The 11,483-nt window shown below is 54.1% G+C and overlaps 2 protein-coding genes across 6 annotated transcripts; one reads left to right on the top strand and one right to left on the bottom strand.

Annotated features, from left to right (window-relative positions):
- Positions 1-4: 4 nt before the first annotated feature.
- Positions 5-8,552, bottom strand: ZFPL1 (zinc finger protein like 1). 4 transcript variants are annotated; one of them, XM_045183454.2, is made up of 8 exons: positions 8,413-8,552; positions 3,420-3,529; positions 2,998-3,109; positions 1,680-1,873; positions 1,498-1,570; positions 1,278-1,424; positions 932-1,055; positions 5-464 (listed from the first exon to the last, which is right to left on the bottom strand). In XM_045183454.2, the coding sequence occupies exons 2-8, from the start codon at positions 3,519-3,521 to the stop codon at positions 278-280; spliced, it is 939 nt and encodes a 312-aa protein (XP_045039389.1). In that variant the 5' UTR covers positions 3,522-3,529; positions 8,413-8,552; the 3' UTR covers positions 5-277. The 4 variants fall into 4 exon arrangements, with proteins under 4 accessions (XP_045039389.1, XP_024429874.1, XP_045039388.1 ...); XM_024574106.4 differs by lacking the exon at positions 8,413-8,552 and adding an exon at positions 3,829-3,984; XM_045183453.3 differs by lacking the exon at positions 8,413-8,552 and adding an exon at positions 3,650-3,747.
- Positions 4,133-8,575, top strand: CDCA5 (cell division cycle associated 5). 2 transcript variants are annotated; one of them, XM_024573994.3, is made up of 6 exons: positions 4,133-4,265; positions 4,494-4,588; positions 4,665-4,730; positions 4,809-4,844; positions 7,824-8,258; positions 8,438-8,575. In XM_024573994.3, exons 1-6 carry the CDS (start codon positions 4,199-4,201, stop codon positions 8,516-8,518), a joined length of 780 nt encoding a protein of 259 aa, XP_024429762.2. In that variant the 5' UTR covers positions 4,133-4,198; the 3' UTR covers positions 8,519-8,575. The 2 variants fall into 2 exon arrangements, with proteins under 2 accessions (XP_024429762.2, XP_045039391.1); XM_045183456.2 differs by having other exon boundaries at positions 4,665-4,844.
- Positions 8,576-11,483: the final 2,908 nt, after the last annotated feature.

Below are 11,483 nucleotides of genomic sequence, written 5' to 3' on the forward strand. Positions count from 1 at the left end.
TGGGTATTTTAATAAAGTCTGCCATTTATTTCCACCTGTCAGCTCCTTCATGGGTCAGGAGCAGGAGGCCAGACACCCAGGGAAAGCAGGTCAAGACAAACACTTGATCTGCGGCATCCCCAGGCCCAGCCTGCAGCCACTCTGGTGGCCTTAGCCTTGAGCCTGGGGTCTTAGTGTCTCAGGCTTGAGAGAGAGGAGCAGAGAAGGTCCTTCAGACCGCCCCACCTCCCCTCCTCAGGCCCCCAGGTCCTAGGCTGGCCCAGCCACAAGCAAGGGCTCAGGAGGGTCCCACACGGATGTGAGGGTTCATGAGTGGGTCCAGGTTGGGATCATTGTCAGCTGCAGCCCGGCCCAGGCGAGACATGAGGGCAAGGAGGGCCAGGAAGCCCAGCAGCCCCAGCAGCAGCAGCAGCCCCGCCCGCTGGAGCAGGGTCAGCGGCCGCTTACGAGACCCATCCCGGCTCCTGAGGGGATGAGGGGAAAGTCAGATCAGGCCGCTAGTCCCTGGTGGCCCCCGTGGCCTGGAGAGGAGCCCTGGTCATGACACTCGTCTTCTGGCCCCGGTGCTACCATCCCTGAGCTTCCTCTCCTCAGTGCGCCACCATCCCTGTACCTGCCTACTACAAGGGTGACTGTGCAGCTTGAACCGGCAGACGCAATGCCTGTGTTCTGGAAACTGGACCGTGTCAGGCATGGGGACAGTCACAAGATCAGGTGGTGCTGAAGCAGGAAGGGGCCTCAAAGAGCCCAAGTCCAAACCTCATCTATAACGGCCGAGGAACATCCCGAGAGAGCAGACCCAAGGCTCCTACACAGCCCCTAAACCTGGGGACCAGGTTGAGCCCCTTTTGTCATGAAACTATTGTGCTCCAGCCTCTGGCTCTCACTTCCTCCCCCTTCCTGGCATCCCGCCCCACCTGACCCTGTATACCTGAGCAGCTGGGCCAGCCAGCCCAGGGCAGGCCGGCGACGGTACTTGTCATCATCGTAATCCCCATGGAAGCCTGGTGCCCGGTCATCATCGCGTGTGTCATACACCTTCCTTGGGGCTGAGGCTGCAGAGGCAGAGTCATCAGCATCCACAGACTCAGGGAAACTGGCCCACAGCAGGAGCGGTGGGTAGGGCAGGAGATCCTTCCCCTTCTCAGACTGACATTATATCTCAGAACTGTGGGGAGGTAATGTCTGTGCTTGGAGCGAGGATGAGTCCCTCTGGATGGGTGAAGCCCCCCTGCCCCCTTTCTGTCCTGCCCTGGCCTGGCCAACCCCTGGCTCACCATGGGTCAAGGGCTCAGGACTGCCCACGTGGATCACCGTGTGCTGCTCAGGACGGCTGGGAGAAGCTGGGGGTCGGGGCACTTGGCTGTAGAAGGCTGGGGCAGTAGAAGTGCTGGCTATCTCTCCTTGTTCAGGAGTACCACTGGCTGTGGCAGGAAGACAGTTGTCAGCAGAGCAGGGAGGCAAGAGCCCCAACAGCAGGTGGAGACCACCACTCACCGTTAAAGCTGGACCAGTCAGAGAAGTCAGAGCTGTTGAGGGGTTCTGGCTCCGGGCTCACCACCTCATCGATCTGGAGGAAGGAACCTGTTGTCTCCAGCCTTTCCACTGCTATCCCCACCCACTTATTTGGCCCAGATGGGACCGAAGGCTGATGGACAGACAGACAGAGGGACTCTCACCAGAGGAAGGCCCAGTCCTGCCCGGGCCCAGTTGACCGTGGTCAGCTTCTCTCTCAGCACAGAGGCCACGGGGCCAACCAGGTTGCTTGGGGGGAAGATGGGGCCATTGCAGCTGGGACACTGGTAGCCAGCAGGTGCTGTATTTCTGGGTAGCTGGGCAGCACGTTCATTGAGGCAGGCCCAGTGGAAGAGATCTTAGGGCCCATGAAAGAGTAGAGAAAAGGCATAAGGAAGACGACACTTTGGATCCCTAGCCCAGCAACAGCCCCCAGCCCACTGCAGGGGTATATGCACACATACATGTAAGCCCAGAGCCTCCTCCCCCCCATCCTCACCCAAGGTCCACTTCATCAGTGTTCCCTAAGCCTTCAGCCTTACTATCACCACCTCACTAAGGCAAAACAGACGCTACAAAGCTCCCCAGCCCTCTAGGGGGTGGGTGTGGGCGGGAAGAAGATGCTGCAAGCGCCTGGGCTAACAGCTAATCAAGACAGCTTCAGAAAAGCTTCCTAGACGTACACACAGGCGGATGCGTGGTTGTACACATTCCTGGGCACATATATACATGGGGTTATATACACATAATCAAACACAAGTGCCATCCTTATATCTGTACTTAGACACACCAACTCACACATGCACATCTACACACTCATTTGTTAACACGAGCACCTCACCCACATATTCTCCTACAGCCCAACACACGTACAGTCACGTTCACACACAATGCAAGTACAAATGAACACACTAACACTTATGTAAACACACAAACCACACTAAATTCATGCACAAATATCTGCGCACACACACTGAAAAACACATACATAGAGCTCACTCTTTTGCACTAGCTCCTTCAACAAGTGGAGCTAAGGCTCTTAGACCAGAGTCAGGTCAAGGTCATGACGTGTGTCTGCTGACTTGTTTTAGCAGACTTGACTGTGGGAAACTCATTTCCTTTCTGTTGAACATTAGAGTCTGTAATGGATCTCAAATGCCTGAAAACCCTATGCTTTTAGTTCATGGCTGGTCTGGCCAGCTACTGCTCATAGCCACAAACACATCCACAAGTTTGACTGGCTCTCACTCAACTGAGATTGGAGGGAGGAAACTAGGAGCTTTAATTTTTAGGGAAAGCCACTGAGGCCTAGAAAGGAAAAACACTTGTCTGAGTTCATACAGTTGATAACCCAGGAAGACTAGGAACTGGCGCTCCAGCCTCCTTGGCTAGACAGTCTCATTGTCCTGCTGCTTCGGGAGGGCCAGGAAACGGTAATTGAGCTGGGCCTGTCCTGATACCCCTAAGGTGCCCAGGTCTCACCATAACAGACAAGGCGGGTCGTCTCCCGGGCGGCCAGGGGTGTGTCGCACAGGCGGCAATGGGAGCTGTAGTCGCTATCTTGGAGCCACTGCAGGTATGATTGTACGATGCACTGGAGTGGGAGAGACAGGTCACACTGGGTCAGGGTCTCCACAGCCCAGCTCCCTAAGGCCAACTGCCTCTTTAACTCTTGCCACAGAGGAGACTTATCCTTTCGTTTGTTCAATCAGTAAGCATTTATTGAGCACACACTGTGTGCTAGATTCTGTCTTAATAGCTGGGGATATAGCAGTGAACCAAATAACCAAGTCCTTGCCCTCGTGGAGCTTCCAGTCTAGCTCCAGGTCCTTCATGAATTTGGAGGAAGTCAATACTATCTGCCTTCCCAGTGCCCCGCTTAGCGGCTCCCCTACAGGCCCCACCTTGGCGTGATTGGCTACGAGGCAGTGCTCGCAGACGTTGACCCGGTGTTCGAAACAGAATAGGTTGGTCACCTTCCTCTTTGGGCACTTGCAAAGCCCCATGGTCGACCCTAGGGAAGAGTAGTAGGGAGCCAAGTTCTGGGAGCCGCCACTAGGCACTCACCAGCCCAGTTCGTTTCTACTCCCCTGGACGGTCAGTGGCGCCAGCCCCAGGTTTCTGCCCACCTCACCTCTTCACTCCTGACCACGCCCCCTGCAAAAATTCCGCCTCCGAAGACCCCCCGTTCCCGCTGGATCCCGCCCCTGGCCAGGATCCTCCACCAGCGTCTCTCCGATACCACCAGCCCCGCCCCAGGGGCCCCTCCTGGGTTCCACCCCTCCGCGCTCCGCCCCCACTTTCTCCACAGACCCCACTCTCGGCGTTACTGCAGCACCGCGGCACCCGTCCCGACGAGCGGGAGCGCTGGTCAGAGGGGTAGACCCCGCGCTCCGCCGACCTCAGCTCAGCTCTTTCCAACACCGGCCTCCCGGATTATCCCTCCGCTGCCACGTCTCTTCCGGGTGCGGCGCGTACTGATGACGCCAGCGCGCCCCGGGCCCCGCCCCTGCGTTACGTTGGCTGTGGAGACGGGTGAGGAAGGGGAGAAGCGACCGCCTTCACCCTCCCGCCTTGCGTCACTTCCGCTTCCTCACGGCCAGGGCGGGTAGTTCGAACGTTTTTGCTTCAGGAACGTGTGGAGTTGGCGCGAGCCCCAGCACCGGCGGCGGCGGCGCGGCGGATGTCCAGACCAAGGCCAGATATGTCCGAGAGGCGAACGCGGTCCGGTGGGGCCGCCAAAGTCTCCGGTGAGAGGAGGGCGCTCGGGAGACGTGGGGCCGAGTCCTCTGAGGGACGCCGTCCCGCGTGGAAGGCTCTACCCCTACCTCCTGAGGAGGCTCGGCTCCCGCCCCCACCCTGCGGAAGCGCCCCCCGCGGGCCTAGTGGGGACCTTCCTTCGCTCTCTCCAGAAGCTGTTTTCCAGACTCTGCGGTCTGGAGTCCCCCACTACCCCCTAACTCTTTTTCCCCCCCCAGGGCTAACGGCCGCATCTCCTACCAAGTCTCTGCGGAGATCCCAGCGGAAATCCGGCTCTGATCCCCCCAGCACCCTCCCTGAAATCCGTCCGAAGGTGAGCCGGGGTCCTCAGTGCCTGCCCCGGCGGCCCCTGGACTAACACGAGACTCACGGTCGCCCCTTGTCCCCAGGCTCCCGATGCGGCTCCAGTCAGGAAGCCCATCGTCTTGAAGAAGATCGTGGCCCACGTTGTAGAGGTGAGGGCTGAGAGCGGGCTGTGGGTGCGGAGTGCCTCTGGGCGCCGGCTGGGTGCTCAAGCAGTGTTGTCTCCGCAGGTGCCCTCCGTCCACTCGCCTCGAAGGAGCCCCAGGGTGAGTTCCTTTTCCTCTGCTCTGGGGCGTGGAATGCAGGGCATTCTCGAGCTGGCACGGGGCACGGTGCCTGCTCACGGGTGCTCAGCGGCTGTTTTGCAGTATTTAGAAAGTTTGCTTCTTGACACCTGCATCGCCCACCTTGCCTACTCCTTGCAGACTTAGCCAGCTTTTCACGCGGTGGTATCCTCTACCATTTCCCTTTAAAAGTGGAACTGTGTCCCAGCTCTCCTTTCTCTTCACTCCATCTTGTCCTTGGTTTTCACCTACGGTTGTAAGGTGAGTTATGTGTACTTGTTTTTATGGTCTTAGCGGAAGCCAAGACGTTTCATGAAAACCTGTGCCGGAAGATATGATGAGTGAGAAATGGTAACTTTTTGAGGAGCTAGTGGGGCGTACAGTCAAGTGGAGAGAAAGTCAAATGAGCAGGTGATAACAGCATTGTATGATGAGCACTGAAAGGTGGAAAGAACTGGGTGCTGTGAGGCGCATCTAACCCAGACCAGATGGCTCAGGAGCGTTTCACAGAAGAAGTGTCTTAACTGAAGTGAGTCTTTAATGTTGACAGACAGGTAGGAGTATACCAAGCTGCATTTGCAGAGACCTGGAGTCCACACCACACACACACAAATCACGAGGTTTGGGGCGCGTCCACCATAGCCCTTGTCAGGGGAGGAAGTGTGCTAAGCTGGCACAGATCTTGATGAGGCATGAAAGCCATGCTCAGGAGCTTGAGCTTCTTGTCCTTGGCTCTGTGGGCAGCCTTTGGAGAGTCCTAAGCGAAGCAGTGACTGAGTTAAGCTTGGGTGTGGGTTTTACAAAGCTCCGTCTTGGAGCTGGGAAGAGAATGGGCTAGAACAAAGCTGCCTGGGACCCTAAGACCAGGTAGGAAGACTTGACAGGAATCCGGAAGTGGTGGGGGCCTGAACTATTTTGCTGTGTACAATGTGCACCTTTTTTGCCCAAATTTTTGAGGGGAAAATAAGGATGCGCATTATACATGGGTATTATACCATGGGCATAATAATCCCATGTATAATGTGCACAAAACATGGGTGCGCATTATGCACGGGAGCACATTATACATGGCAAAATACGGTAAATAATGGCAAAGTGATGCTCCTCCCACACCGGCTCACCACATAACTATCTCATCACACAGGACTGAGCTCAGTGGATACCTCCTCCCAGAAGCCTTCCCTGACTGCCCCTACCCTGTTACTGTCACCTTCCTTTTTCTTTCTTTTCTATTAAGATTTAATTTACTTACCTTTAGAGAGAAGGGAAGGGAAGGAGAAAGGGGGAGAAATACCGATCAGTTACTGCCTCTCACATACTGCAACTGCGATCAAACCAGTGACCTTCAGGTTTGCTGGGGAGGGACTTCCACTTCCCCCATGGTGGCCACTCATTCTTATTGGTTAACTGATCGTTTCATGAGACATTGAAGAGAAAGAGCTGCAAGGACGTGGGTGACTGCATGGTGATAGGGATGAGGAAGAAGTAGTCGGATAACCCCCATTTTGTTTGGCATCTCTTTTACTAAGACCCGTGGGGCATGTTCCCCAGAACTTGTAGACAGGAAATGTTTCTCTTGATAACCAATATCCTTCTAGTTGATCACAGTAGTCATTGAATTTGTCCTGTTTTCCCCCTTGTCTGGGCTGCCAAAAAGCTCAGCGCCAAGTTTCATGTACATTAACTTGGTAAGTACTTACTGAGCACCTGCGGCACTCAGGGCTCCGCCAGCGGTGCTGGGCAGAGGCAGGGTCAACCGGACACGAAGTCTGCTGTTCTCATGAAGCTCCCATTCTGTGAGGGGTGGCAGTTAACAAGTGAATAAACCAAAACCAGATTGTAATGCTTGCTGTACAGGCACGAAGTTGTCAAAGAGAGTGACTAGCAGAGCTGAGGAGGGGCTGGTCTAGATTCCAGGGTAAGGCACAGCCTCGCTGAGAAGCAGCATCTGAGCTGAGTAGAATTATGAAGTGCCAGTAAGTGAACCTCTTAATCCACATGACAGATTACACCCTTTTCTGCTCTCAGCCTTGCCAGGGCTCCCCGGGTCCCATCTTACAGTGGCCTACAAAACGCCTGTAACATCCCCTGTTACCTCTCACACCACAAAATCAGTTCCTCCTTACTTCCTCTCCTTCAGCCACACTGGCCTTCTTATTCTGTGACCCTAACAGGCACACCTCCATCCTAGGACTTCCATACCACCCGTTCCTTCTGTCTCAACACATGTCCTCCAGATGACTCAACACCCCCCACCCACCTCTTTCAGGTTGCAGCACAAATGCCACTTCAGTGAAGCCTACATTGACCTTCACCTACTTAAAATTCCAACCTACGCCCAGTACTCTATCCTGTTCTGTTTTTTCCCAGAATGTTTGCTATCTTTAACATGATTTTTCCCCATTTATTTTTTCCCACTAGAATGGAGCTCCACGGAGACAGGGTCTTCTCTGTTTTATTCCCTTCAGGACTCCCAGTGCCTAGAACAGTGCCTGAAGCAGACAGGCGACCAATAAGTACTTACTGACTTAATGGACACTTTAGGAAGATCATTGTCAATTGTGACAAAAGGACCACAGAAGGCAAGAGTGGAAGTAGGAAGAGCAGTTAGAAGGTTATTGGATTAGTCTAAATGACAGGTAATGGAGGGCTGGCATCAGTCTGAGGTGGCTAGATTCCAGCCACATTTTGGAGACAGAGCTGGCAGCACCAGCAGAACGTGGCGAGTCTTTGTGTTGCAACAGCAGGCTCCTCAGCAGCAACAATCGATTGTTTTTTTCCCCCTCTCTCCACATCTTTCTCAGGGTCTGATTTCGGGCCTGACCTATCTCCTTTTTTCCTTTTAAAAGTGTTTGTCCTGTGGATCTGTCCTTCCACCCAAGAGCTGCTTGGGTCTTTCGGGAAGTAAGTAGTAATATAGCTAAATAACAGGGAGGTATTCTCTCTCCTGTCCTGGTACAGCTTGCATTTTTCTTGGAGAAAGAAAACAACCCTCCTAGCAAGGAGCTCACTAGGGAGGACCTCTTCAAGTCATGTAGTGTCCCTGTCACCCCCAACACCACTCCTGTGCTGTGCGACCTGGATGTTGAGTCAGAGTCCAGGGAAGGAGACCTGGACACCAGAGACTTGGAAATGTCTAAGAAAGTCAGGAGATCCTATAGCCGCGTGGAGACCCTTCGCTGTGCCTCCACCTCCACCCCAGGCCGCCCATCCTGCTTTGGCTTCGAGGGGTTGCTGGGGACAGAAGACCTGGCCGGAGTCTCGCCTTTGGTGTGTTCAAAATCAAACGAAGTTCCTAGGGTCCCTGTGAACCCTTGGGCCCCAGACACGACTCTCCCTGGAATCTCCCCACCAGTGAAAGAGAAAAGAAAGAAGAAGAAAGTGCCAGAGATCTTGGTGAGTGAGGGGCAAGGGACGTGCCTCTGCCGTCACGCAGACATAGGGGGCAACACGCTGGGCCAGCACTCTGCTTTGGCTGTTTTGAACGAAAGACAGCGCCTGCAGGGTGTGGGTAGAAAAGATCTTGCCAACATGCCCCCTCCCCACTCACCTGTCCCCCATTTCTCTTCCCCCAGAAATCGGAGCTGGATGAATGGGCCGCGGCAATGAATGCTGAGTTTGAAGCTGCTGAGCAGTTTGATCTCCTGGTTGAATGAGATGAAACTGGGGTGCACCTAGCCAGACTCTCTCCTCTTCTCCCTGTACATAGCCCCTTCTTCCTGTGGAAAAGACACTTGGGGTCCCCCCTTCACTGTCCTTGTTGACTATGCGTGTTGCTGCGCGTGAGGTCTGTCCTCTGAGCGTGTGCACGGTGGCAGCAGCCGTTGCAGCTGTAGGAAATAGAGCTCATCTGGCCAGGTGTCCTGGCTCCAGTTAGCGACCCACCCCTGGCTCCTCCCTACCTCCCAAGGTGTCCCGGCCAATTTCCAGCTGAGCTACCGAGGGGGGAGGAGGACTCACTGGCCCAGCCAGAGGGGGTTGCAGAGCTGGGGACTGGGCAAGAGCTTCTGCTGTCTTGGGGTAACGTGGCCACTCTGTGCCAGACCCAACAGGAATAGGCGCAAACAGCCGTAGCAACCTCAGGCTTTCTCTCCCAAGTTGTCTCTCCTATCTGTGGCTTGGTTCTGTCTATATAAAAAGGCTTGAGTTTTCTCTTAGATTCTGTAGGTGGTCCAGGAGAGAAGTCATGGATTGGGTACAGTTCTGTCTGGGGGGAAGATGGACACAGCCAGTAGAGTCGGGTCTTGAAGGAGAGTCGGGAACCTTGGTTGGTCCCTGACCGTGGGTGTTTACTCCTTAGAAGCTGTGTTTTATGGTTCTGTGTTCTGCTGTTGAGATGTTTGGTTAAATGCCAGGCTGATGGAGGGCTCGTTACCTGGGGCAAAGGGTACATTTAGGGGTGTGACACCAGGTGCCGCAGGCTCCAGCCTCCACAGAACCTTAGGCGACCCCTCTTGTCACGCATACCTGTTTCTCACAAACTGAAGTGCACAGTCTAATCAGCTCTAGGACGAAAACTTGCAGGTTGAACAGTCAGCCCCACTGGCATTTTGCAGCCACACTTGTAAAGGTGTAGGAAGCTTTTCTCTTGATCCAGAAGGGGCAGGGGTTGATAGCAGTTTAACCTTTAGCTTCCTTAGTGTCCTCTCACATGAGGGCGGTGCCTGAGGCACGTGCCAGGAGTTGAGCTGAGTGGCCAGGGGGATCATCTCTTTGTCTTCAGGGAACCCTACTCCCCCACCCCCTATTTGTCTTTTCTCAGTGCCGGTAAGAGGTGTGCTTTCAAAGGCTGCCCAACCACAACTTGCACCATCCCCCAGGTAGTTGAACCTTTGCACATTTACAGGGTTGTAGACGTGCAGGCGAAGAGGACTGGAGGGGCTAGTGGATAGCAGAGTGTCAGGGAAGATGAGTGCTTGGTTGGGTTACCTGAAACGCCACAGGCCTGGTGGGCGCTAATTAAACTCTTTACAAGGCCTGAGAGTCCCCGGACTACGTGTCCCAACACTTTATGTCAGATCCTGCAAGCAAGTCCCTTTGCCAGGGTGAGCCAGATGCCCTTGAGCTGGACCACACCTGAAGAAGCTTGTCCTCACTAGCTGGTGGGCAGGCTTCTGGGAAAGGTCTCAGTCCTGCGGAATCAGGAGTAGCCAAGTGATAATGAGCTGATGTCATCACTGCAAACCTCTGTCCCTGAAAAACTAAGAATGTGGAGTTTAAGGGAAAATTGGAGTTTCTTTTTTTAAATAAATCTGATTGAAGAGTTTCTATCTCTTTGGAGATTGTGTTTCTTTCATTGGGTCAAAGGAAGAGCTGAGGGTGTGAGACCCAGAAAGCTAAGCCTTCTTTGGGCTGTATCACAGGGTTGTCCCTTTTACAGGGGCTGCCAGCCTAGCCTCAGTACCCTGTGGTAGATCAGTGCCCCCACCCCCCATGTTCTGTCCAGTCGCTCACACCCATTCCTCCGAGGCTGGGCTACCTGTGAAGGAGGCCTCAAGGGGAGCCCCATCCCCTGCTGTTGCAGGAAGAAAAGTTGAATCTGGTGAGGCTGCTAAGAGCTTTGTCCAGTGCCTAGGAATGAATCCTACTCCCTAGCTGAAGTCCAGCCCTTGTTTTCCCGTCTCCCCTCCCCATCAGGCTCCTGTGGAGGAGCTAGCTGGTCACATGGGCCCAACCTGGAGGCTCTGTAGCAGGGGGTGCAGGAGCCCCCAGGGAGCTAGTCAAAGACAGATACCTGAGCAACTCCATGCAGAGGGTCAGGGTGGCACAAACCAGTCTCTGCAGGTCTCTTTATACTTGTCCTTGCCTCCTAGATTGAGCAAATGAAGGCCTTTAAATTCTTAACTTCTCTCTACAGCCTCCCCAAACCTCTACTCTGCTTCCTTCCCTCACCCAGAGGAAAGCAGGCCCCTCTTTTTCAAGGCCAAGCTTTCCTCTTTGGCTTTTGATCAAATTCTCTCATCTCTGAGAACTTGTGCCTCTCTCTTCTATAAGTCCTAAACAGGCTATGTTCATTTTATTGTTGAAAAAAACCATCCTAACCCAAAAAAGTCTTGACCAGTCTCCATTTTTAGCTACTTCCACTATGCCTTTCAAGGTTGGGCTCCTTGAAGGAATGTTGAAGATTGCTCTCTGCTTCTGTCCCATCTCCTCCAGGTGCCTTCACTGCATTTACTGCTCAGCCAGAGAAACCGGTAACCCCATGCTCTGCAGTGCTGTGGACTCAGGCCTCAGCAGCCTGGGCCGAGAATGCCCTTCTTGGGGCCATGGCATTGTTGACCCCTTTCTTTGCTTCCCCTGAGATGTCGCGGTTCAGTTCTGGAACCTCTTTCCAATCTGCTTGCTCTCCCTAGATGACCTCCAGCTCTCTAGGCCACCCTGTTGCACAAGACTTGCCAGTCTTTCTCTCCAGCCCATACCTCTCTCCTGCACTCCAACCAAAGTCTAGAATTATCTTCTAGACCTGTATCTCTACTCAGAAGTCATCTCGAACTCTGCTCATCCATCGGCTTGCCTCTTCCTGTGCTCCCGCCATTCACATCACCTCGAGCTGACCCAGTTGCACAAGCCAGGACCCTGGGGGTCATCTTCTCCATCACCTCACCCTGTCAGCCACAACCT

This window comes from Desmodus rotundus, chromosome 5 (assembly GCF_022682495.2).
Source record: "Desmodus rotundus isolate HL8 chromosome 5, HLdesRot8A.1, whole genome shotgun sequence".
NCBI lineage: Eukaryota > Metazoa > Chordata > Mammalia > Chiroptera > Phyllostomidae > Desmodus > Desmodus rotundus.